Raw genomic sequence first — 25,308 nt, 5'->3', positions numbered from 1 at the left:
TAACTGAAGTGACTGATTACTGTTAATTATGTGTTTAAGTGTTAGTACTTCTCATCTTTGAAGAATGCCTTATTGAGTATGAAATTGCAAACTGACAGGAATTAAGAAATACTCGTAGCTGATAAAATGCCTAATGTTCACTTTCCTAGATAAGAATATGCTCTTGCAGTTATTGTAGTTCAGACCTATTTAAAATAAATGCATGTTTTTCAAATGTAAGTTGTTCTTAAAGTGTTGCTTATGTTTTGCAGCTCTGACTTGGCATTTGATCTGGAAGGTTATGTTTTTATTCTGATAAATGATGTCCTGACAGCAGCAAATGGTGCATATGTAAAACAAAAATTGGATTCAAAGGTAAGCCATCTAAAGCTTCTTTTACAGATGTGCACTGATGTTGGGAATGGTGGTGTCAATTCATCAGGGGAAAAGTGGGGATGAGAGAACATGCTTAGAGTGATGTTCTCTTAGGGGGATGAACATGCTTAGGGAAAGAGACACGGGGCTCTGTGAGGGTTAAATGCCTGTCCTTTGGTGCCCACGTAAGAAACTTGGTTTTTAAATTAATTAGCACCTGGGTTTGATTGCTGGCTGGCTTTTCTGGGAGAGATGGTGTGAATGTGGAGTAGGAAAAGCAAAGGCTGTTTGTTAGAGAAGAGTGTCTTACGTGCTCGTGGCTGTGTTCTAGAGAACTTGGCGAAGGCCTGGGTGGAGAGAGAGAAAGAACTGGAAGCCTTTTGGCAGACTTAAAGGGAAGTGAGCATGCAAAGGGTCTGCAAAACAAGATGGCTTCGGGTGTGTGGTGTACAAATAAGGGGAAACGTCGGGGAGCGCTAGGGCCTCTCGGGTAGACTGAGGCCCCTGGCGTGGGACTTGTCCCCGTGAGCTTTGTCTGCCCAGCTCTTTGCCCTCCTCTTGTAGCCTGCACACAAAGCCTTGAAAGACTTTTTCTGTGTATTTACTATCTGCTTTGTGTTTTTTTGTTATTGTTGTTGAGTTGGGGTCTCTCACCCAAGCTGGAGGGCAATGGCACAATCACAGCTCACCGCAGCCCTGGCCTCCCAGGCTCAGGGGATCCTTCTGCCTCACCTCCCGAGTAGCTGGGACTGTGGGCGTTCACTACCACACTCGGCAAATTTTTTTTATTTTGTTTTCTGTAGAGCAAGGTCTTGCTATGTTGCCCAGTCTGGTCTCGAACTCCTGGGCTTCAGTGATCCTCCCACCTTGGCCTCCCAAAGTGCTGGGATTACAAGCGTGAGCTACTGCACCCATCTCATTTTATTTTTAGATCAAGCCAGACCATCAGAATGCTGACTATTTGAATCACATTGGTTTTGCTGCATTATGTCATCAGATTACATTACTATAAAAAACAACCAAACAGAACTCAACTTTATATATCCTAGGGTTGTTATTAAAAGAATTGCCCTTGATATCATAATGTGTCCTATAGGAGGACCCATACGAAATTTTTATCTTAGATGTCACTATGGTTTTTCTTTAGCTGCTGATACATTTTTATCTCAAATAAATCTTATAACCGGGGCAACCTCCTCTGCTCCCTTCCTGCTCTGGGAGCTTTTCTGTCCTCTCAATAAATCCTGCTTTCTAAAAAAAAGGAAAAAAAAATCTTATAACTAGTCATGACTTTATCTTATTTTCCTACATATACTTTCTCTTGAGTCTCATAACCTCATCTGCTTAGTTTTTGGCTGTTCTGGTGTGTATACAGTATTTCTGAATCTACTTAAGGTTCTTTTTTGGAGCTCGGATAATAAATAGAAATAAATGCCCTACCAACTTGAGAGCAGTGTTAGTATCCGACTGGCATTATCTTGGCCACGGATTTTGCTTTCTCCTCTAGAGAAGAAATTTAGATTGCATATCTATCCTAGGAGGTTTTGCTATTTTTAGAGAGATTTTTTGGGTATTTCTGAAGAACTAAGAGCAGGGCACAATTGTTTCCAATACATTTTCTTTAAATGTACTGTCTCTGCTTTGTCTGTCTTTGCCTTGGTAAATCTGTGTGATGATTGCATTTTAATGGAGGTGACTAGCAAAAATTTTATCTTTTAAAAGTGGCTGGAAAAATGGATAGTTTGAGATTTCGTCTTATACTGTTTTTTTCTTTGGCCCATTTACTGCTTGGAAAATAGGTACTACTAATAACATTTTCTTTGTGTAGCATCTTCAGCTATTGAGAACAGCACCGTTTAGTACAATTTCCCATGATGCCTGGAATCTCCTGTGTCTCTGCTGTCCATTAGCAACCGTCACTAGCCATTTCGGCCTTTGAGCACTTGGAAAGTAGCTGGTACAATCAAAGAACTGATTCAGAAGTTTTATGTAATTATAATTAAATTTAAATAGCATCATGTGGTTAATGGCTACCATATTGGATGGCACAATCTAGAGTACACCCGAGAACATAGAAAAAGAAAGAAAGAGCATTTCAGAGTATTTTATTCCTAGGCAAGCCCTTTAGTTTCTCACTCAGAAATTACTTAATGACTTATTGGTGTTAGAACTTTAAGCTCATTGATTTGTTTTTTCTAGTTTATGGATTAGAAGCAACAAACTGGAAGGTGGAATTCTGTTTAGAGGCAGAGGCTTACCAGCAGTATAAAAGGTCAGGTAACAACAAGAGAAAATGGAAAATTGTAAAGGACAGATAGGAATACTGAAAAGAAGGCTGGGCATAGTAGCGCACGTCTGTAATTCCAGCACTTTGGGAGGCCAAGGTGGGAGGATTGTTTGGCTAGGAGATCAAGACCAACCTGGGCAACATAGCAAGACCCTGTCTCTATTTTTAAAAAGTAAGAAATACTGAAAAAAAGTATGCAGGGATTATTAAACACTGGTAAGAGCAACACTGTTTAAGAACATACTTTTGCTGAGGTGAGTGGATTGCCTGAGCCCACGGGCTCGAGACCCGCCTGGGCAACTTGGCGAGACCTCATCTCTACAATAAATCAAAAAATCAGCCGGGCATGGTAGCGCGTGCCTGTAATTCCGGCTACTCGGAAGGCTAGGGCGGAAAGATCACTGGAACCCAGCGGGTCAAGGTTGCAGTGACTGGGAGTGGCCACTGCACTTCAGTCTGGGCAACAGAGTGGGACTCCAACTCAAAAAAACACACACACACACACACAAAAACATACTTTTGACACATTGTAATGCATCAAGACATACAGTAATGCGTGTTTATGATGACGTCCTAAGTCTAGTTTTTATTCATTTTACTGTAAGAAAACAGGACTAAAGATCCAAAGGAGTTAAATGTGAAAAGAAAGACAGAGCAGTTTTGGCATTTAAGTTCTGGTTTGTCAGTTATCTGGGTGATCTGTATCTGTGTGTGTACACATCCTCTGCTTCTGCAATAGCACTCAGGCCTCTGAGGACTGGACACCCATTCTGAAAGGTTGCCCAGTGTATCTTTTTTCTGGCTGCATGCAGTTGCAGCACATGTTGTCACTGATGCTTGTGGTGCGTAAGCAGTCAGTTTCTTGGCTCGTCTTGGAAGGCAGTGTGGCTGCACTGAGATGCTCTTAGTAATCAGGAGCCTTACTCCCTGTGATTTCATGTGACTCATGCTGTGATCATGGGCCTTTGAGCATGAGTCACATAGAATAGAGATTTAAAACATTTTTGGATTACATAACATAATACATGTTGATGATAGAAGTAGTAGAAAACAGAGGTAAGCAAGAGGGAGAAAATATAAATCATGTTTAATCCTACCATCACGTAAGAAGCACTGTTTTGGTGGATAGCCTGTACTCTGTGTGTGTGTACACACCTATGTATGTATATGTACATGTACAACTTATTTATTCTTCATTTAGTACTATTCCATAAACACCTTTTCATGTTACTCTGCATTGTTAAACATTTTTAATGGCTGTGTCATGTTTCACTGTGTAGCTGTAATATAGTCTGTTCAGCTAGTTTTCTCTTGTTGAATATTTGTTTTTAGTTTTTCAAAGCTGCTTTCGAGACAGTACCTTTGTATATCATTCAGTGATCTTTCAGTCTTGGAAGTTAGGCAGGTGTTGGACCCATCCATATCCTTATCACTCTTTTACCTTCTCCCCCAGCCCCCACCCCCAAGTCCTGGCCTACTTTTTCGGGTGACTCTGCTTCCTGCTGAATGTCCCAGAATTGTGTTTCAGAGATAGACTCAAAGCTCTTACAGGCTCCCTGCATATGAAGATGGGTGTTATCCTTTGTTGCTCTCCGATAGCTAAGGGTACAACTAATCATATTGTGTCTTGGAAGTTGCATTTATAGTCATGTTAGTCTTCACTGTACTTCATATACATAATTTGAGAATGACTTCTCTGGGAAGTGCTGTCTTCTGTGTTGGTGTAGCGTGAGTCTGTGTTTCTGGATCTGTCCATCCACCTCTTTTACATGATACTCTGTTATGCTTCGGAAAAGCCCAAGACTAGCTTGATGACTCTTGCTTCGGTTCTGGAAAGGAAACAGCTTCAGGGATCTATGTGAGTGTTGTGTGAGTTCAAAATAATCTCTTCCTTGCTTGCTGTTTTGAGGCAGTCAATTGCTGTCATTTTTTATTTCTCTGATCTTAAACATTTGAGGAATTTATTTCAAATAGGTTTAAAATCTTTTAAGTTTGCTTTTTGGGTGGGGGTCTTTTGAAAGTTCAGGTTATATCTTTATATTTGCAAAACTTGCCCAATTGGCTATGTCTTTTGTGGAGTATGTGCTTGCCATGTGTATGTATAATTGGGGTGATACTCTGTACAAGGTTGTATGTATCTATCTGCTAGAACCAAATGAAACACCTAATTATTTACTGTTCTAGGAGCTGGGAAAATACGGTCTGCTCTACTACAATGCACTGTTCATGATTCTGCCCACCCTGGCCATTGCGTATTTCACAGGAGATGCACAAAAGGTAGGATTTTCTGACTGTGGTTTAATGGCTTATGTTCATGAGTTACACTATTATTTATGACCAAAAGATAGACTTTTGGGTTGTTCACAAGAAATGTGCTTATTAAGTGACCAAAAGCTGAGAATTTACTCCTTAGCTAACCTCTTTTCTTGGCATAAACACTGGATAGTGCTAAAATGGCTCAAAATAGCTCTGGCTGTCAACATAAAAATAGTGCTTGCCAACAAGTGTCCTTATATGCCAGGAGGATAGAAGAGGGGAATTTTTGCACTTCTACTAAACTATAAAAATGGAAATTCTAGCAAACTATCCTTGAGAAGTAGAAGTCCTGAAATTATAAAATTCTCTAAACCCTAAATAAAGTGCTAGGCATTACTAGATGTTCTCTGTTTAGTGTACAATTGTCATCCTTGCTTAACTCCCAAATTGTTTTTTTCCCTTAGGAGATATTTAGATATTTAGCACTGTGTGATGACTTAGCCATAGAAACAGCAACTAGTGTAGTAGTTTACCAAACTTCTGCAAATGTTTAGCCAAATAGACCCAAAATAGAGCAGCAAAGTAAATCCAGAGAATTATTTTTCTCTAAAACAAGCTCTTATCCACAGGAGGAGCATTGATACCATATTTTTAGAATTCATACAATTTTGCAAACTAAATGGAAATCCAGAATTCTGCCAGGGATTTCTGTACAAGATTTATTCTAATGATTTCCCTTCTAGTAGCTTCTTCAGAATAAATGTGCTGGCTATTCATTCTAATTGACAGTGATGATTCTCACAAATCAGTGAGAGCTAGAATGAAATAAAGGTTTTCGGTTTGACCAAAGGCCAAAGACTGACAGCTTCTGAAACTTTTTTCCTGTCAGGACCTCTTTCTTTTAAAGAATTGGTACAGATCATCTTGAATCCATGTCTAGATGTTTTACTGAACTGTGACCTGGCTGCCAACAGGCCTGAAAACGGCACCAGAGTCGGAAACAGAGCTGTTGCTCTAATAAAGTGTTGAGTAGGTATTATGTGACCATGAGAAAAATAGGATGAGGAACTAACATTTACTGAGTCTTTATTGCGTGTGAGTCACTTTATTTATGAGTCTTCATCACAGATCAAGAAAGCTTGAATTACACCAGTTTTACTAATGTGGAAGTAGCGGTTCAAAGAGGCTAAGAGACTTGCCCAACACCATGCTGCTGGTGGGTCGTAGAGTCGAGATTTAAATCCAAGCTTGACTCTGAAGGCCACGGACTTTCCCCAGTTCTGCCTCCTTCCAGCACACTCTGGCAGGAGCACCCCTCACTCTTCGGCTTTGGGACAGGAATGCAGTACAGAATAGCCAGTCCCCTCATGGTGGGACTCGTAGTTCCAAATCTTGAGGCCAATCTATACATGAGAAAGTTGAAAGAATTAGTGTGGTGAGGTATTCTAAGGACTTAGCAAAGGTGCAACTTCCATTAAGTGGAAACTTTGACTAGTGGCTGTAGCCACTTGAAAGAGTTGACCAGAGGAGACACTTCTTTATTCCAGAGTGACGATAATTTATGTAGAAGTTATAGCATAGTTTATGCACATTTCAAAGCTCAGCAACTCACATTTAACTTAGAATGCTTCAGTATAATTATCCATGTTTGTTCATGCTATCAGAAGTTACTTAGCCACCGTATCCAGGTAAGACTTAGGTTTTCTCTGTTTTTGAGCAGCGGTGGAATCTGAGTAGTCTTTGTTTTTTTTAATGAAAGTGCCAGGCAAAGATCAGAAAGCTCTATTTTAGAGAATAACGTTTTTGAAAAATGTCAGTTTGTCCAGCTATTTTCAAGTTGGAATGATAAGCTAATGATGGAAGCTGAACTCACTGCTTTGTAGTCATACCTCATCAGTGTTTTGGGGTTTCACAACAAGGTTTGTTCATCCTCACTCTTATTGCTAATTAATATGGCTCTTATATTTATTGGGGTACAGATGGACACTGGCTAGCCTGTGATTTCATGCTCTTTTTCTTAGCAATCTCTCCTTAATGTCGTCTTCTCAGCATTCTCATGTGGTTATTAAGTACTGTGTGTGTCTCACTGCGTCAGTTCAGGTAATTAAAAAAAAAAGAAGATGAATTGAGTGGTATTATTACCTCTGAAGATCATACAGCTTCTTGGGGGGCAGACATGTCAACCTAAGAGCAGTATAGCGGGAGAGGTTCTATGGCACACTGTGGGGATATAAAATGAGAGTGGGTCAGTTCTGTCTCCTTGTTGAGGTTGGGGCAACCTGCCTCGTGGAGGTTTGCCAACAAACAGAACTACAACATAGATGATTTGAATAATAATTGTTTTTGTAGGTTGTGAATTGACTTTGAAACAGGAAGTGAGAGTTCTAAGTTTGCCTTTCTAAATTCCTCGTGTGCTTATGAGATAAGTCACTACAATTTCATTTTAAGTTCAAATCAGCTTAGTATTCCTGAGCGTCTTTACTGTGCTAACAAAGTCCTGTGCTAGGCTAGTCTCAGTGGCTCAGCCTGTCATCCTAGCACTTTGGGAGGCTGAGGTGAGTGGATTGCCTGAGCCCAACAGGTTCGAGAACAGCCAGGGCAACTTGGCAAGATCTCATCTCTACAATAAATCAAAAAATTAGCCGGGCAAGGTCGCGTGTGCCTGTAGTTCCAGCTACTGGGAAGACTGAGGTGGTAGGATCACTGGAGCCCAGCAGGTCGACACTGGGGTGGCTGTGAGCATGCCACTACATTCCAGCCTGGGTGACGGAGTAAGACTCCAACTCAACAACAACAACAACAAAAGAAAATCAGCAACTATTCCTCTAAACAGTCGATACTGAGATTCAACCCACATCAATTTTTTCCAAACCTGAATACTGATAGGACTTACAGATGAATATGCGCTTTGGTGTTAGACGTTATGCCATCTCAGTGTCATGCCAAATGTCTTCCTTGTGTGGCAGAGTTTACCTAGGTGACCTGTGGTGTCCAGGATGCTTACAGCATTTTACAAGAGGTTTGAAGTTTGTTTTCCCCTGGAAGATTCAGTTTCATAATGACCAGAGGTCTGTTTGTCAGAAGCCCTGGCAAGAAGGGTTTACGTTATGGGGGGGGGGTATGTGGCAAGGTTTCAGCGAAGAGTTTTCTAGAAGTCAGTTTCATTTTTAGTATGTCTTTTAGAGCTGTGTTTTTTCTCCTTCCTTACAATGTGTCAGGTGCTGTTCTAAGTTAAAAAAAAAAAAAGAAGACAAAAGTCCCTGCTTTAATGGAGCTTGTGTTCCAGTGGGGTGGGATAGACTACACATAAATTATACTGTATAGTAAGACCTGTGAAGAAGTAAAACAAGGAGGAAAATGATGAGGAGGTACTATTTTAGATCAGATGGTTAGGGGAAGTGTTTTTATAAGGTCTGTGTTAACAGACCCTGAACTGGATGGACAGAGAGACTAACTGGCATAGTTCTTTAGAGGGAGAGTATTCTGGGCCAAGGGAAGAACAAGTCTAGTCCTGAGGTCAGCCTGCCTAGTGCTTTTTGAGTAGGTAAATAGCGGGAAAAGTCAGGGCGGGCCTTAAGAAATGTGGAAGAGACACAAAAGATACATTACAGGGGGAATGCACAGCATGAGCACAGGCCCAGCTGAAGAAGTTGGAGGTCAGAGTCCTCGGCGACGTGGGAGGAGGCCTGCGAGAGCGTCTGGTTCAAGCCTCTTACTTCGTGAATGAAGTGCCTGGGGCTCGGAGAAGACTTGGAGCTAGAACCCAGGTTTCTTGATTCTAAGCTCACGCTTTCCCTTTCCATCATGCCAAGTCCTGCTTCTAAGTTAGGACGTGAGAATTTGAAATTTACTTTGCAGGGCGTGACAGGTCCTTAAAAGCTTGTGACGTAAGTGGCGCAGTGGAGAGAACCTGGGACCAGATGGAGGGACCAGCAGCCTCCAGTGCTGTCTGACTTCACAGAAGTCCCTTCTGCTCTCCCACCCTGCTTTGTCATATGCAGAATGAGAAGTTGGACGGCAGGTTCGCCAAGCAGGGCTCTTTCTGGGCTTGCGGCTGTTTCTGAAGAGTAAAGCCATGCCAGCGTGGACAGCACACAGCTGTTCTCATAGCTGACATGTGCCTGGTGCTCCCTGATCGTCAGTGTTGGTAAGCTGCTCTCAGCTGATGGACTGCTGGCCACTTTGCACGAAGCTCTCTGTATTATTGAACGAAAAGATCTCTGTGCTCAACAGTTAAATGAAAAAACAGTACAAGACAGCTCACGTGGGCTGTGCCTGGTGCCTTACACTTGTCATACCAGCACTATGGGCGGTGAGGCAGATTGTTTCAGGCATGTGCCTGTAGTCCTAGCTACTCAGGAGGCTGAGGTGGGAGGATTACTTGGACCCAGGAGTTTGAGACTGTAGTGAGCCAGTATTGTGCCACTGTACTCCAGTCTGGATGACAGAGTAAGAGAGACCCCGTCTCTAAAAAACACAAACAAAAAACAATGCATATGGTATGCTAATGTTGGGTAAAAGAAAAAGAAAAATAAGGATATATATATGCATACACACATATACTTTATGCACTTATTTGAGTAAACCCTAGAAGAATATACATGAAACTAGTACAATAACCACCAATTTTTGTGCATGTGTGTGGGAACAGGGTAAGTAGAACAGGAATGGGAGGGAGACTTTTTTTTTGAGTTGGTGTCTCTGTCACCCAGGCTGGAGTGCAACGGCAAGCTCACAGCCACCACAGCGTCGACCTGCTGGGCTCCAGTGATCCTTCTGCCTCAGCCCTCCAAGTAGCCGGAACTCCAGGTGCACACTACTACGCCCAGCTAATTTTTTATTTATTGTAGAGAAGAGATCTCACCAAGTTGTCCGGGCTGTTCTCAAACCTGTGGACTCAGGCAGTCCATTTGCCTCGGCCTCCCAAAGTGCTGAGATTACAGGCTAAGCCACTGAGCCCAGCTGAGACTTTTCAATCTGTTAAATCTTTCTGTATTTCTTTGGTTGTAAAAATCTTATAAATGTATTTTAAAATTATAAAAGGAACAGTATGAAAAAGATGAAGTTTTTCTATAAATGATGGCTTTCCTGTGATGAATTCTAAATTTAAAAATCACTGACGATATGGGACAAATCAACTTGTTCTCATTATTCAGAGTTGCAAACTCTTGATCCAGGATGCAAATTGAAGCAAAGTTAGATCCAAATTATTTTCTCAAAGTCTCACTGTTAACCTTAGTAGGCAGTTAGGACAAGTATCCAGCAAAAGGCTGACTGACATAGCTTTTGCAGAGAATTGGAGGCCAACAATGAAAAGCGGAATTACCATGAAAATGGAAAGACAGCCAACTCGGTGGCTCAGCCTGTAATCCCAGTGCTTTGGGAGGCTGAGGTGAGTGGATTGCCTGAGCTGGCGGGTTCGAGACCCGCCTGGGTAACTTGGTGAGACCTCATCTCTACAATAAATCAAAAAATTAACTGGGCATGGTAGCGCGCACCTATAGTTCCAGCTCCTTGGAAGGCTGAGGCGGAAGGATTGTCGGAGCACAGCAGGTGGCTGGGAGCAGCCACTGCACTCCAGTCTGGGCGACAGAGTGAGACTCCAACTCAAAAAAAAAAAAAAGGAAAGACAAGGTCCAGCTGGACAGCTCATCCCAGTGAGCACACAGAGCAAAGCCTGGCAGAGTATACTGAGAAACCAAACTAATTTTTTAAGTTTATTCAAGGTTCTCCAAGTTCTGGGTTTACCATGGAGCCAATATATTTAGCATTTAGTTTTTTAAACATATACCTTCTAACTTCAAAGCATTCTTTTAAAAAAAAAATCTACTTACTGTTAATAAAAGATACCTACACCTACTTTACCTAGATAAAGGTGCAATAGCTGTCACTTGGCCAATGACTTTCCAAAGTGTCGGGACAGGTGCCTTTAAACTTAGAGTTGCTGCCTCCAGAAGGGAATGTTGTCAGTACAAAGCCAGCGATTTAGGGTCCAGGTGTTGGAGCTTGACTTTCTGTCAGCATGCTCTGCTAGGTGTTCTCATGCAGGGGTGGAAGGACAGACCCCTTGTTGTGGGCCTCACAAGGCCAGCTCTGTAGGCACCGGCACACCATATAATGTCCTCATTATACTACCGGATAGATCACATGCAACATTGCTACACAAATCATTTTCCTGGAGGTGTCTTTCACTAAGCATTGCTGACTAAATAATGAAGAAATGTCAGGCTGTTGGGTTAGCCTGTTCAGAGTTACTCATCTTCTCTGGGTCACTCTGTGGGCCAGACAGATTGATTTTCAAACCCGGAATTATTCTCTCCACATAGAGGCAGATCCCTTTTATTTTCTGGGCCCTGGTGTCCTCATGTAAATAAGTGGGTTGGATCCATTTTTCTTTAGGGATGAGTAACTAGATCTTTCCCATTGCCTGCATATTATTCGATTGACACTAGCCATTCTAGAGCCCTACTGAGCAGAGGTAGTGAGGATACTTGGGTTCCCAGTTTCTTGCCTGAGCTAGGACAGGGGACAGAGCAGGAGCGGTTGTAGCAATTGGTTCCAGTAAGGCATAGTCGGTTGTAGCAAATGGTTCCAGTAAGGCAGAGTCAAGTGGGTAGCCCAGGACCATGGTTCTGTGAACTTGCCAGCTGTCCCAAGGTAGAGAGAGAACTTTGTAGATCATTTGCCCCACTGACTTTATCTTCTTGCTGCCTGAGGAAGTTAGCAAATTTCCTAGCGGTTTTCTTTCAGATAAGGATCCGCTTCTTTCTCAATAATTTTTGGGGGAAAGAATTTTCAAAATAGAATAGGCAGTGCTTTTTTATTGCCAAGGTTTGCTCCTGATAAAACCATCTTCAGCATAAACTCCAAAGCCTGCCAGGGACCTGGCACATGGTTGGGATGCAGTAGACGTCAGAATTGGACGCTGAAAGCAGAGGAGATATTTAGAGCGAAAGAAGGGAAGGCGCTTAGGTGTGTGGAGAGGTTTATTTGAGTCCCTGCCATACAATTATTACTTTCCACTCATAGGTCTCCAGTAGAAAATTAATCAGTAATGATTATATGTAGTTGCTGATTCCATTTATTGAATTAGATTCCTCCAGTCAGGAGTTGTATCCATATTGTTTCTAATCCTGATAATCCTCCAGGATAGGCCTAATTGTTTTTCTTTTTACATATGCAGAAACTAAGGCTCAGAGGATCGTCATAGTCCGTCTAATACAGCAGCTTGTCCTTTTTGCTTGATGACTTTAGGGTAAACGAATAGCTTAGCCAAGAAAGGAGGATAATGCAGAGGAAAGTTCTTAGGCTTGAGATTTCTGTTACGTTTTAGCCTGGGTAAAATAAAGTCTCTGCTTTTTTTTTTTTTTTGAGTCAGAATCTCACTATCGCCCAGGCTGGACATGCTCACGGCCACCACAGCCTCAACCTGCTGAGCTCAGGCGATCCTTCCTCTTCAGCCTTCCAAGTAGCTGGAGCTACAGGCATTTGTCGCCACTCCCAGCTTTTTAAATTTTATTTATTTATTATATAGTCGAGGTCTTGCCTGGTTTCAAACCCATGGACCCAAGCAATCCTCTCACCTCCGCTTCCTAAAGTGCAGGGATTATAGGCATGAGCCACAATGCCCAGCAGTCTCTGCTTTTCAAGTGATCTGATACTTTGTCACAACTGGAAGAAACTTTAGTGCCCACATAGTTCTTTCTCGCAGAATCTAAGTCTGGCACAGTGAGGCAGTGGTGAGGTGGTATCAGATACTTAGCTCCTGAATCCTGTTCCACTACTTTTTTTTAGGTACAATGGCTTTTTCTGCAGGGTATCAGTAACCCTCCCAAAAGCCCACTTGTTGGTTTATTGGGTTATGCCTTCTCCAAAGGAAAAAAAGCTCAGTGCAAGACTAATAAGTCATTTGCATTTAAAATGACCTTTTAGCATTAGAAGAAAATGTCAAATTATAGATTTTGTTAATTAAACCTTAATAAAACTGGGGGGGAAACTTAGGGCAAACTGATAGTCTTGTGAACAGTTGAAATGTGGACAGTTAAAATGTAAGTGTAGTTGAGATTCTGGTTCAGTTTCAAATCCATATAAAATAAAATTATTTAAAAATAAGATTTAATATGAAACTTGTGCTTTTAGTAGCATGTACAGGCAGGTGTGTGTATATGTGTGTTAAAAAGCAAAGTTCAACTCATCTGTCCATGGAAAATGATGCTGGGCCACAGATCATGCCTAGCACTTCTGAGTACTTGGAGCTATGCCAAAATGACATATGACACAGTCCTTACCCTTAAGGAACTCACAGTCTTGCTAGCAGAAGCCAATCTCCCGAATCCTAGGCCAGCTTATTGTGCTTTAATGATTTTTCATCAGAGAGGTATTGTATTTATGGATATGAAAGAGCATAGCATTAGACCGTGTACATGAAATGTTTCATCTGTTTTTCATTCATCTGGCAAACGGTTGTTAAATGTCTACTATTTTCTTTCTTATTTTTTACTATTTTTTACACTTCAAGCACTGTGGATACAGAGAGAAACCATCAAGGCATTTACAGGATCTACATGGTCATGTACATAAAGATGGCTACATACAAACACATACTTAGTCATTTACCTGTTAAAAGTAGTATTTGGTGTTCTGGAGAGTTTGGCAGGAAAGAGACTAATGTGCAACTTAAGTTTTTATGTAAGGCTTCTTAGTGAAAGCATCATTTGAGATAGGTTTATAATTCAGATCAGGATTTGAATCTATGCTGGAATAACAGGGACAGGGTTTGCCTTTCTGCATTAAGGTTCTAGAAAACTAAACATTTTGAAATGTTTTTCAGACTTTGGACAATAACCACTGAAGGACTGTAGAGAAAGAAAGGATGAGAAGGGACAAGAAAGCTCTAAAAAAGACCTAGTTAGAACTTTAGGGATGAAAAATATAATATCTGAGATGAAAAATAAAGTGGAAGGAATTAAGCAGCAGATTAGAAGAAGTAAAGATCGATGCATCAAAGACAGGAATAGACGCTATCCAAGATGAAGGACATGGAGAAAAAGGAATGTGAGACAGCGAGAGTATTGGTGGCCTATAGGACAGGTCTAGTGCGTAGTTGTAGTCCCTGAGGGGGGAGCCGAAATTTTATTTTTCCAAATTTGATGAAAACTCTAAAGCCACGCATACAAGAAGCTCAACAAGCATTCTATTTAGATAGAATACACCTGAAGGCAACTATACCATAAAGAGGGACATTTCATAATGATAAAAGGATTAACTTCTAGATCCAAAATATGTGAAGCAAAAACTGATGGAAAAGAAAGGAGAAGTAGACCAACCCACAATTACCGTTGTGATTTTAACATTTCTCTCAGGAACCGATGAAACAATGAAACTGAAAGACAGATATAGAAGATTTGAATAACACAATTAACCAGTCTGACCCAGTTGACATTCTAGAATACTCCCAGCCTAGGCAGCATAGAGAGACCCTGTCTTCACAAAAAAATAAACAAATGAACTAGGCATGGTGGCACCTGCCTACAGTCCCAGCTACCAAGGCAGGAGGCTCGCCAGAGCCCAGGAGGTTGAGGCTATGATGAGCGTGCTACTGCACTCCAGCCTGAGCAACAGTGTGACACCTCCACTCAAAAACAAAGCAAATGAACACTCCACAACAATGGAGCATACCATCTTTTCAAGTGCACATAGAGTATTTACCAAGATAAACTATATTCTGTACCACAATGCAAGTCTTAATAGTTAAAAAAGAATTGAAATCCTCAGAAGTATATTTCCTGACCAGAACTAAGGTAGAAATCAATAGCGTAAAGATATTTGGAAACTCACCAAATATTTGGAAAGTAACATGCCCTTTAAATAATTCATAAGTCAGAAAAAAATCACAGAGAAAATTAGAAAATATTTTGAACTGAATGAAAAAATAAAACAGCAATATCTGAGGGATGCAGCTAAAGTAGTGTGTAGAGGGCAATCCATAGCTTGTTTATACTAGAAAAGAGTAAAGATCTAAAATTACTGACCTAAGTGTCTATCTTAAGGAACTAGAAAAATGAGAGAAAATTAAAATCAAGGTAAGCTTAAGGAATGTAAGACAAGAGCAGAAATCAATGAAATAAAAACCTACGAAACTAAGAGCTAGGTTTTTCTTTTCTTTATTATCATTATTTTTTTGGAGTCAGAGTCTCTCTCTGTCACCAGGCTGGAATGAATGGCATGCTCACAGCCGTGCAGCCTTGACCTGGTGGGCTCAAGTGATTCTTCTGCTTTAGCCTTCCAAGTAGCTGGAACTACAGGCATGCACCCCATACCCAATTGATTTTTCTTTATTGTAGAGATGAGGTCTCATCAGGTTGCCAAAGCTGGTCTCGAACCCCTGTGTTCAGGCAATCCTCTCACCTCAGCTTCCCTAAGTGTTGGAATTTCAGGCGTAAGCCACTGCAACTGGCTAGGTGTTTTCTTAAAAAGACAATATAATTGCTAATTCATAGATAATTGATCTAGCCAAGAAGTGAGAATATACAAATTGCCAATATCAGTAATGAAAGAGGGACATAATTACAGAGCCAGCATATGTTAAAAGGATAGTAAGGGAATATTATGAGCAACATTATGCTAATAAACCTGACAGCTGAGATGAAATGGATAGATTCTTGAAAAAGACAAACTACGTATCAAAGCTCACTTATGAAGAAATAGGTTACATGAGTAGCCCAATTCTGTTGAATAGTTTTATTTAAAGTTAACTTGATAATAAGGCTGTTGTTAATTCTGTTAAAGAGAATTTGGGCTGAGCTCGGTGGCTCAGCCTGTAATTCCAGCACTTTAGGAGGCTGAGGCGAATGGATTGCCTGAGCCAGCAAGTTCGAGACCAGCCCGGGCAACTTGGCGAGACCTCGTCTCTACAATAAATGATAATGCTCTCTCGCATTATTTTTGTCATTACTGATCGGCAGTAATAGTAAATAATGTTTGCATATCCTCCGAGTTTAATTAGCTTATCTTTGCATATATCATCTCAGTTCTACATAAATTCTTGAAGAAGTGAGAAGACTTTCCACTTGATTTTGTATGGCCAGCATTATCTTCTACCAAAATCTGGCAAAAATATTAGAAGGAGTGGAAAAACTATAGTACAACAGAAAAAAATCCAGCAACATATAAAAAGGGCAATATGGCCATGTGGTGGTTAACACCTATAATCTCAGCACTTTGGGAGGTGGTGGCCAGAGGATTGCCTTAGCCTAGGGTTCGGGACCAGCCTGGGAACTTGGAAAGACCTTGCCTCTACAATAAGTAAAAAAAATTAGCTTGGCATGGTGGTACACGTCTGTAGTTCAAGATACTTGGAAGACTGAGGTGGAAGGATTGCCTGAACCCAGAAGTCCGAGGCTACAGTAGCCATGAGTGTGCCACTGCACTCCATCCTGGGAGACAGAATGAGACCCCTACTCAAACAAAAAAAAAGAAAAAGAAAAAGGCAGGGGGTGGAAGTATATCATGACCAAATTATATTTATCTTAGGAATTAAGGTTAGTTTAACATTTGAAAACCAGCACAATTCACATATTAACAAGTGTAAAGTAGAAGAACCATTTCAGTAGATGCAGAAAACCCGTTTGACAAAATGTGACACCCTTCATAAGTTTAATATTCTACATAAATCAGGAATAGAAGGGATCTTTTCTCATTGTAATAAAGGACATCTGCGTCTACCATAAAATCTATTGCTGACATACTTAATGGTGAAAGACTGAGTGTTTTTTCATGAAGATTGAGAATTAGGTGGGGATGTCTGCTCTCATCTAATGTTCTGTTCAACATTATATTGGTGGCTTTATCTGTGTAATAAAATAATAAGAAATCAAAAGCCATATGGATTAGAAAGGAAAAAGCAAAACTATAAAAAGCTTGATAACATATGTAGAAAACCTTAATCTAGAAAAAAGTTATTAACTACCTTAGCAAGGTTGCATGATTCAAGGTCATTGTACAAAAATTAACTATTTCCATACAGTAAGCAATGAACACTTATAAACTAAGTAAATAATACCATTAATAATGGCTTCGAAGCTGGGCTTGGTGGCTCAACCTGTAATCGCGCGCCTTTGGGAGGCTGAGGTGAGTGGATTGCCTGAGCCTGCGGGTTCGAGACCCGCCTGGGCAGCGAGACTTCATCTCTACAATAAATCAAAAAATCAGCCAGGCGTGGTAGTACATACCTGTAATTCCGGCTACTCGGAAGGCTGAGGTGGAAGGATCGCCGGAGCCCAGCAGGTCGAGGCTGCGGTGGCCGGGAGTGGCCACTGCACTCCAGTCTGGGTGACAGAGTGAGACTCCAACTCAAAAAATAAATAATAATAATGGCTTCGGAATTATGAAATTTTTAGGGATAAATTTAACAAGTTATGTCAATACATGTATGCTGAAAACTACAAAGTAATGAGAGAAATTTGTAGATTTTCTTTTATTTGTTTTTTTGGGTCAGGTTCTCTGTCTCCCAGACTGGAGTGCAGTGGCACAATGACAGCTCACCACAGTGTCAACCTCTTGGGCCTAGGAGAGCCTTCCCTCGCAGCCTCCTTCCTTCCCCTTCAGTCTCTTGAGTAGCTGGGACCACAAGCGTGCACCACACTCAGCTTATTTTTCTTTTTTGTAGAGATAAGGTTTCACTATGTTGCCCAGGCTGCTCTCAAACTCCTGGACTCGAGCAATCCTCCCACCTTGACCTCCCAGAGTGCTGGGATTGCAGGCATGAGCCATCACACCTGGCCAAGAGAAGTTTTTCAAGGCCTAAATAAACTGTTTTTATAGTTGTGAATTAGAAGGCTTGATGTTAATTTATCAGATGTCACCAAGTTGACCTATACATTCAATATCACCCAATCCTATAGCAAAGTTTTTTGTAGAAATTGACAATATGTTTTAAAATTTATATGGAATTACAAAGATCTTTGTATATATTCCAGTCAATTTTGAAGATTTCAGAGGATTTAGTCTACTTGATTTCTAGACTTTTATAAGGCTTCAATAATCAAAATAGTGTGGTATTGGACTTAGAGATTAATGGAACAAATAGAGAATCTAAAAATAGAAATCAACCATGTAATCAGCCATTTTTCAAAAGTGCCAAAATAAATCAATAAGGAAAGGGTAGTCTCTTCAACACATGATGTTGGAACAATTTGATGTCTATATGCAAAATATTGAACCTTGATCTTGACTTCATGAAATATACAAAAATGAACCTGAAATTTTTGTGTTGTTGGATTGTGTCCTCTCCTCCAAATTAATATGTTGAAGTCCTAACCCCTAGTACCTCATAATGTGAACTTTTTTGGAAATGGGGTCATTGAGAGGTAGTTAGTTAGGATAAGGTCATACTGGAGTTTAGCGGGCCCCTAATTCAGTATGACTGGTGTTCTTTAAAGGGGAAATTGGGACACAGACCATATACATGAGAAAGGTAGACATCAGAGTTAAGGAACAGCAAAGATTGCCAACAAACCACCAGAAGCAGGAGAGGAATGAAGCAGATTCTCTCTCTAGGCCCCGGAAGGAGCCAACCCTGTGGACACCTAGAGATTGGACTTGCAGCCTTCAGCACTGTGAAACAATTTTTTGTTGTTCTAGCTGTTCAGTTTTGTGGTGCTTTGTTATGGCACCCTTAGCAAACTAATATAAAAAAACTCATAGACCTAACTGTAAGAGCTAAAACCATAAAACAAGAGGGAGAAAACCTTTGTAACTTTTGGTTAGACCTAGGTTTCATTAAAAAGTTATAAGTGAGGTCAAGGTTAGAGGATTGCCTGAGCCTGTGGGTTCGAGACCAGCCTAGGCAACTTGGCGAGTCCTCATCTCTACAAAAAAAAAGTTATAAGCCAGAAATATAAAAGACAAAATTGATGTTTGGCTACCTCAAAATGTAAAATTATTAGTCTTCAACAGGCACCATTAAGAAAATGAAAAACAAGTCACAGGCTTGAGAACATATTTGTACTTTATATATGTGTGTGTTTATCTGTATATATACCATAATGTATGTATGATTAAGAACTTTTACCCACAATATATTTTTAAAAAACCAAACTTCTGGCTGGGCATAGTGACTCATGCTTGTAATCTCAACACTTTGAGGAGTCCAAGATGGGAGGATACGTTAAAGCCAGGAGTTTGAGACCAGCCTGGGCAACATATTGAGACCCTATTTCAAAAAATAATAATAAAGTCAAAACAAAACAAAACTCTATAAGAACTCTTTCATGAAAAGTCAACCATAAGAAGATAAATAACTTGAATAAAAATTTGGCAAAAGATTTGGACAGATTCTTCACTGAAGAAGAAATACTGATGTCAGATAAGCACATTCATTAAAAGAGCCTCAACCTCATAAGGGAAATACAAATTCAAATTACAAGTTGCCACTTGCCCACTTATTAGAATAATCTATGACAGTTTCAAGTGTTGCTGGGAATGTAGAGCAGTGGGACCTCATTTAATGCTGCTAAGAATATGTAATTGTGACGCTACTTTGGAAGATAGTTTGGCAGTTTTGTGTGAAGCTAAGGATGTACTTACCACAAGAAGCAGCAATCCCATTTTCAAGGTATTTATTCAGAATAATAACATGTCCATAGAGAGATTTGTGCTCAAAGGATCGTTGAAGCTTTATTCATAATAGTGGTGGTCTCAGTGGCTGAGCCTATAATTCCAGCACTTTGGGAGGCTGAGGTGAGTGGATTGCCAGAGCCCGCGGGTTCGAGACCAGCTCTGGCAACTTGGCGAGACCTTGTCTCTACCATAAATCAAAAATTAGCCAGGCGTGGTAGTGTGCACCTGTAGTTCCAGCTACCTGGAAGGCTGAGGCAGAAGGATCGCTGGAGCCCTGCAGGTCGGTGCTGGGATGGCCGTGAATATGCTACTACCCTCCAGCCTGGGTGACAGAGTAAGACTCCAACTCAAAAAAATAATAATAACTGATGGAAACAACCCAATAAATATCCATAACAAATTGTGGTATATTCATTGATGAAATACTAATCGGCAATAAAAATGCATAAATCACTGAAATTACTGATATATACATAGCTTGGATGAATTTTAGAAGCATTATGCCAAGTGAAAGAAGCGTTTATATGAAATTGCTGACAGCAAAAGTGTGGTAACAAAAAAATGGATCCAGGTTGCCAGGGGCTAGAAATGGGGAGGGGCAGGAGGGAACTCTGGAGGGATTGGGTTGCCTTGTTAGGGTTGTAATGGTGGTCACATGACTATACATTTGTCAGCACCTAAAGTTGGTGAAGTTCGTTTTCTATGCATTATGCCTCGACAACGAAAGAACCACAGACAAGCTGAACGTCTCTGTCAAGTGCTATGTCAGGGATATGATGAGATAAATGTGATGTGGGTCCTCCCTCAGAGAACTCAGTCTGCAGACGTGGTCTAGGAAGACTTGCGGTTCTGAGAGGCGAGAGCCCTGGAGAGAAGGACTGAGGCACAGAGGGAGGCTCATTTGGTTAGAGAAGGCCCACCAAGAAACCTTGAGTTTCAATTTGGTGGGTGAGCAGGAGTCAGATGCCTGTTGCAGGCAAGTCTGAAACTCAGTGTTGTGCTTAACAAACCACAAGGAGCCTGATACTGTTGGAGCCCTAGAGCCGGGAGATTTAGGTGGGAGTGGCAGGAGTTAAAGCTGGCAGGTGGGCAGAGGGGCTGAAAGGTGGAGTGTTTCTCACATTTGCTTATCAAGCTCCCATTGCAGAAGAAGCTATGCACTTGAAAGAAACACGCTCCTTGGATGAGACGATCAATATACCTTTTCATTTCTCTCCTTTCCTGTTGGCTTCACACAACCAACAAAAAACTCCTTGCTTTTGGAATTACCTGTTTTGAAACATCGATTGTTCCTGAACAGACCTCAGCTGGATTTGTGTAATTAAGGCTGTGCTTGAGCTTTCACATGTTACAGGAAGGAAATGTGTCTTAATGTTTGAGAAAGGCTTTAATACTAGCACATTACAGCTGTGTGGGAGAACTGCTGTGACTGGCCAGGTGTGGCTTTTGCCTTCAAGGAAATAGCAGTTCCTTTGCACCTGCAGGAAAAAGTACAAATTCTCTCCCACATTACATTTTGGAAAGGAGAAAACCTTTGAAACTGTTTATGACTTATTAGTTCAACTCCATATGTATGAGATTTTTGATCACTCTGTCCTTGGAGTGATGCAGGGACGTGTGTGTGTGTGTGTGTGTGTGTGTGTGTGTGTGTGCGCGTGTGTGTGTGTGTGTGTGTGTGTGTGTGTGTGTGGTGTGTTGGAGGCAGACACATAGAAGGATTTCCAAAAATGAGTGGGACGGCTGATTTTGAGTGCTTGTTCTGAACTTAATGCCTCCTTGTGTTTTGCAGGCGGTGGAGTTCGAAGGCTGGGCTGACACCCTCTTCCTTCTGCAGTTCACCCTCTCCTGTGTGATGGGGTGAGCCTCGGCTTGCTTGTTAGCAGATCGCTTTCTTGGAGACATCGGTTAGAGGCATCAGTTCTAGAGGCCTGCCTCCCGGAATCCCGTTTTGTCTCTTGTGTCAGCTAAGGATCGCTGACCCTCTGAATTCAGGTGGTTTTTAGTCCTTGGGATGATGCTCTCGGGGCTTCTGAACTGAACCCAAAGTCACAAAGAAAAGAAACTGATAACCTGCTATGTGATAAGTGCCATTATATTTTAACATGCGTTTTTTTGTTTATCTCTCCATTGACCATTTGACAGGAATTGCTGTGCCCTTACCCACAAAAAGTAGGCTCAGAACTTAAGCAAATCAGTGTTTGTACAGTCATGGGTGGCAGTGGCAGCGTTCAGACTTGGGGCCATTTGACCCTTCTTCGGCATGTTGTCTTCCTCTCAGAAGAGAGTGTATAGAAAGAGAGGCGGTGTCTGCAAACATCCTTCTTATGCTCACCTCCACATTTCTCTTTTGTTCTCTTGGCCTGTCAGTTCAGTGGCTGCTTGTGACTTGATTTGGCACTCAGTGAGCAGGTGCTTCAGAATGAAGCCCAAGTGGTGCCTTGGCATGAAGTCGGGCTCAGAAGCGTCAGTGCAAACCAGGGAGCTCCATCTGCTGCCTCTTAGTTGTTCAGTGAAACTTTGTTCCCTCTTCAAGTTTTTTTATTTGGTTTTCTTCCAAGTTTAAGGATCTCTCGCCCTCACCCTGGCCCAGCGACACATTGTCCTCGTGGGAGATATGCAGTGGAGTTAGGGTCTGTGAGAGCTGAGCTTTCTGTCTCTGGCTGAGGTGAATGATGGTTTCACTCATAATCATGAGTGCCCCGTATAGATCAGGGTTTTGGTGACACAGCAAGGAAAAACAACCGGTAAGGAAATAGGCATGTGTTTCTCTTTAGCGAGATTTCTTAAAATCTGAAGCTGCAGTGTAAGAAGCAGTGAAGTGGGGAACACTCAGAGTTGGTCAGTGACTAGAATGCGTTAGCATGGTCAAAACTGGTTGTTTCTCTCGGCTACAGATTTTTACAAAGTGAGCACCTGGATCTTACTTGTAACATGCCTCCTTCTTCTTCATTCCAGATTTATCCTGATGTACGCCACAGTGCTGTGCACTCAGTATAACTCTGCTCTTACAACTACAATAGTTGGCTGTATTAAGGTACGTTGAAAAAATTCTGTTGTCTTTTTGGTACCTGTTTTATTTGAAAATTGTTCCTCTAAAATAAGAGTCTGGCCATGACCTTAAGGACCCAAATCCATATTTCCTCATGCCCATTTCGGTAGACTAATTGTGGTGATAGTTTCTGAAACAGTCTTTAAGAATGCAGGGAAGTCATAGTCTCTACTGGCAAACAATTTAGCTCTGAGAAGTGTGAGAAGAAGGAGAAATAGAATTAGGCCTGTTTCTGGGCAGATTGATGGCTTGGCAGTGACAAGCGTGTCCCTTTAGCCCCCAGTGGAAACTGTTCTGTTCTCTGCCTCACTTGAGCTCTGGCTGTTGAGTAGGGAGGGATGGCTGCCAGCGGCCGTCTAGGGAGGGTTCCTGCGCCTGAGCCAAGCCTTAAATAGCCCACTTTTCAATGCTGTGTCTGACATTTCCAGTGATGTCATTTCCTCCTGGTCTGTTTTACTTGAGGGAGACTAATTTGTCTTCAGCCAGGAGAGCCAAGTTGACTTGAATATTGAACTGAAGCTAGTGGCTTGTAGCCTGAGGTCTCTTTCATCTGACTTTGTGATTCTGGCGCTTTAAGATGTAGAGAGAGGTCGGTCTTTGATCACTGGGGGGAAAAGAAGACAGTTGCCTGTGTGACTTCCTTTCTAATGCCCCTTTAGTCTGTAGTGAGAGAAGTGCTGCTAGGATAAGGTGTTACTGCTCTGCTTTCTTTCTGTACCCTCAGTGGAGTGGTGCCCCTCCATTCTCCTTGTAGACTGGGTTGAAACTCCAGAAAGTCTGCGGCTTCAAATCATGGGATTGGAGTGTTTGGTGTGAATGGAATTCTGAATTATTTAATGCTCTAACAAGTCAATTGTGTGAATTCCTCTGGAAAGCTAGAGACGGTGTACATTCAAGAGACTGGGCTGGTTGAGGTAGTTTAGCCCCAGATTAACTCTCAGCCGTGTTTTGGTTTTGCAAAGTGAATGCTTCAAGAGCACAGTGGATGGCTTGCATCTTCAGAAGGAGAGCAGTGTGAACACGAGAGAGAGGGCAGTTGGTACCATGTTTTTAGAGGATAAGGATGATGCAGGAAGGCTGATGTTTAATTTTAATAACTAGACCTATTTGCTTGGAATTTCTTAGTATACTTTCTTTATTACTGTCAGCACAGGATACAAATATGGTCATTCTTCTTTACTTAAAAGTTTATGCTTTTGACATATGTTCCTCTCCATAGTCCAAAAATCCCATGGATGTATTCATTCCAAAGGAATTAATTTTACTTATAAACTCTACAAGGAGGCAGAAACTGAATTGTCTGATTAGTTCGCTCTTTCTCTTGCTGTTCACTGGTTGGAGGATGGCTTGCACCTTTGGACAGATGGGAATCTGCCAATGCTCTTGCAGGGTCAGAGCCTTCCATCAGCTTCCCTTTTAGCTCAGCCATTGTTCCTCACAAGGGGTGTTAAGCCTCCTTCTGTGCTTGAGAATCCCAACCCACAAACCCTTGGGTCAGCATTCCTTGTTTCTCCTTGGGGTGGTGGGAAAATCACTTAGGATAACTAGTTTAAAGAGGAATTCCAAGGCCTACCCCACATGGATTGAATCAGAATCTTAGGATCAAGCCTAGAATCTTTCTGTTTAACAAGGTTTTCAGATGATTCTCAGGTATGCTGAAGTTTGAGAATTACAGTCTTAGTTTTGAGCTATCAGGACTCTTCTGTGCTTTCTGATAAATTCTGTTTGGAGAATGTTTGATGTATTTTTCCAATGTCAAGCCTTGCATAGGTTATCTTAATACATACCTACGATTTTTTTAACTTCTGATATTGAGCAGCATGTGTTGGGTTCTCTGTCTCCTGCCTTTCTGAAGTTCCCTGGGCAGCTTATATAAATTAATCCACCTTTGCTCTGGATCTCTGTATTCAGTGAGAGGTCCTGTTACATACTTTTCTAAGTTGCCTACTGGCCTTGTTTACTGTTACATAATACTTAATTTTATTTTTCCTCTCAAATAATAAGAATATTAGCTCTGAGGTAGCTTGCTGTCTTCATCCTTAGACCTTGAAGAGGCTGACATAATTTTGAATGTTCTCTCAGAGGGCACTTCATTATAAGAATAATTTTGAAGTTTGGTTTTGGCCTTTTGAAAACATCATAGCAATTTACTTTCTGTCTCACAGGCCTAATCTCAGAGAGCCTGGGTACTAAAACTATTTGTGACATTTACAGTTTATGGCAGTTGTAATAGCGGAGAGGGAGGCAGTGACTTATGAATGTAAAAGAAGGGAGATTGGGGAGGAATTGAATAATACACATCAAGCATCCTGTAGGGGCAAAGGGAAAGTTTTTCCTTCACCCTTGGAAGATATGCTGAAAAATTAATTCACAAAAGCTAGATTAATGAGAGAAAGGGCATTCAACTTATTGACATGTACACGGGGAGTAAGTATTACAGAGTAATTAACTACCCAATCCCCAAACAAATGTAGAGGCTTATATACTGTGTTATTTTGAGATTACAGAAAGAATGGGGGCTTGAATCATGAGCCTGTGGAAGGAAGAGAAGAGGTAGTTGAACTAGCCAAGGTGGTCTTTATATGTAGATGAACCTCACAGGTAATAGACCTCAGAGATCTCACTGTGTTGCTCAGGCTGGCCTCAAACCCCTGGTCAAGCAGTCTTTCCTGCCTTGGCTTCCCAAAGTGCTGGGATCATAGGCACGAGCCACCATGCCCGGCTTATTTATTTATTTGGACCT

General features: G+C 41.4%; 1 protein-coding gene across 1 annotated transcript in view; it reads left to right on the top strand.

Annotated features, from left to right (window-relative positions):
• The window catches only part of SLC35D1 (solute carrier family 35 member D1), a 54,549-nt gene that overhangs the window by 5,749 nt on the left and 23,492 nt on the right, over positions 1-25,308 (top strand). Inside the window, exons 6-9 of the mRNA XM_008065020.1 lie at positions 252-354; positions 4,826-4,918; positions 21,306-21,373; positions 22,472-22,550. Coding sequence (XP_008063211.1) covers positions 252-354; positions 4,826-4,918; positions 21,306-21,373; positions 22,472-22,550 — 343 coding nt within the window. The remainder of the gene's footprint in view (positions 1-251; positions 355-4,825; positions 4,919-21,305; positions 21,374-22,471; positions 22,551-25,308) is intronic.

Source organism: Carlito syrichta, unplaced genomic scaffold, assembly GCF_000164805.1.
Source record: "Carlito syrichta isolate Samal-C Ts95f unplaced genomic scaffold, Tarsius_syrichta-2.0.1 Scaffold308134, whole genome shotgun sequence".
Taxonomy (NCBI): domain Eukaryota; kingdom Metazoa; phylum Chordata; class Mammalia; order Primates; family Tarsiidae; genus Carlito; species Carlito syrichta.
This window is presented reverse-complemented; position numbering and strand designations above follow the sequence as displayed.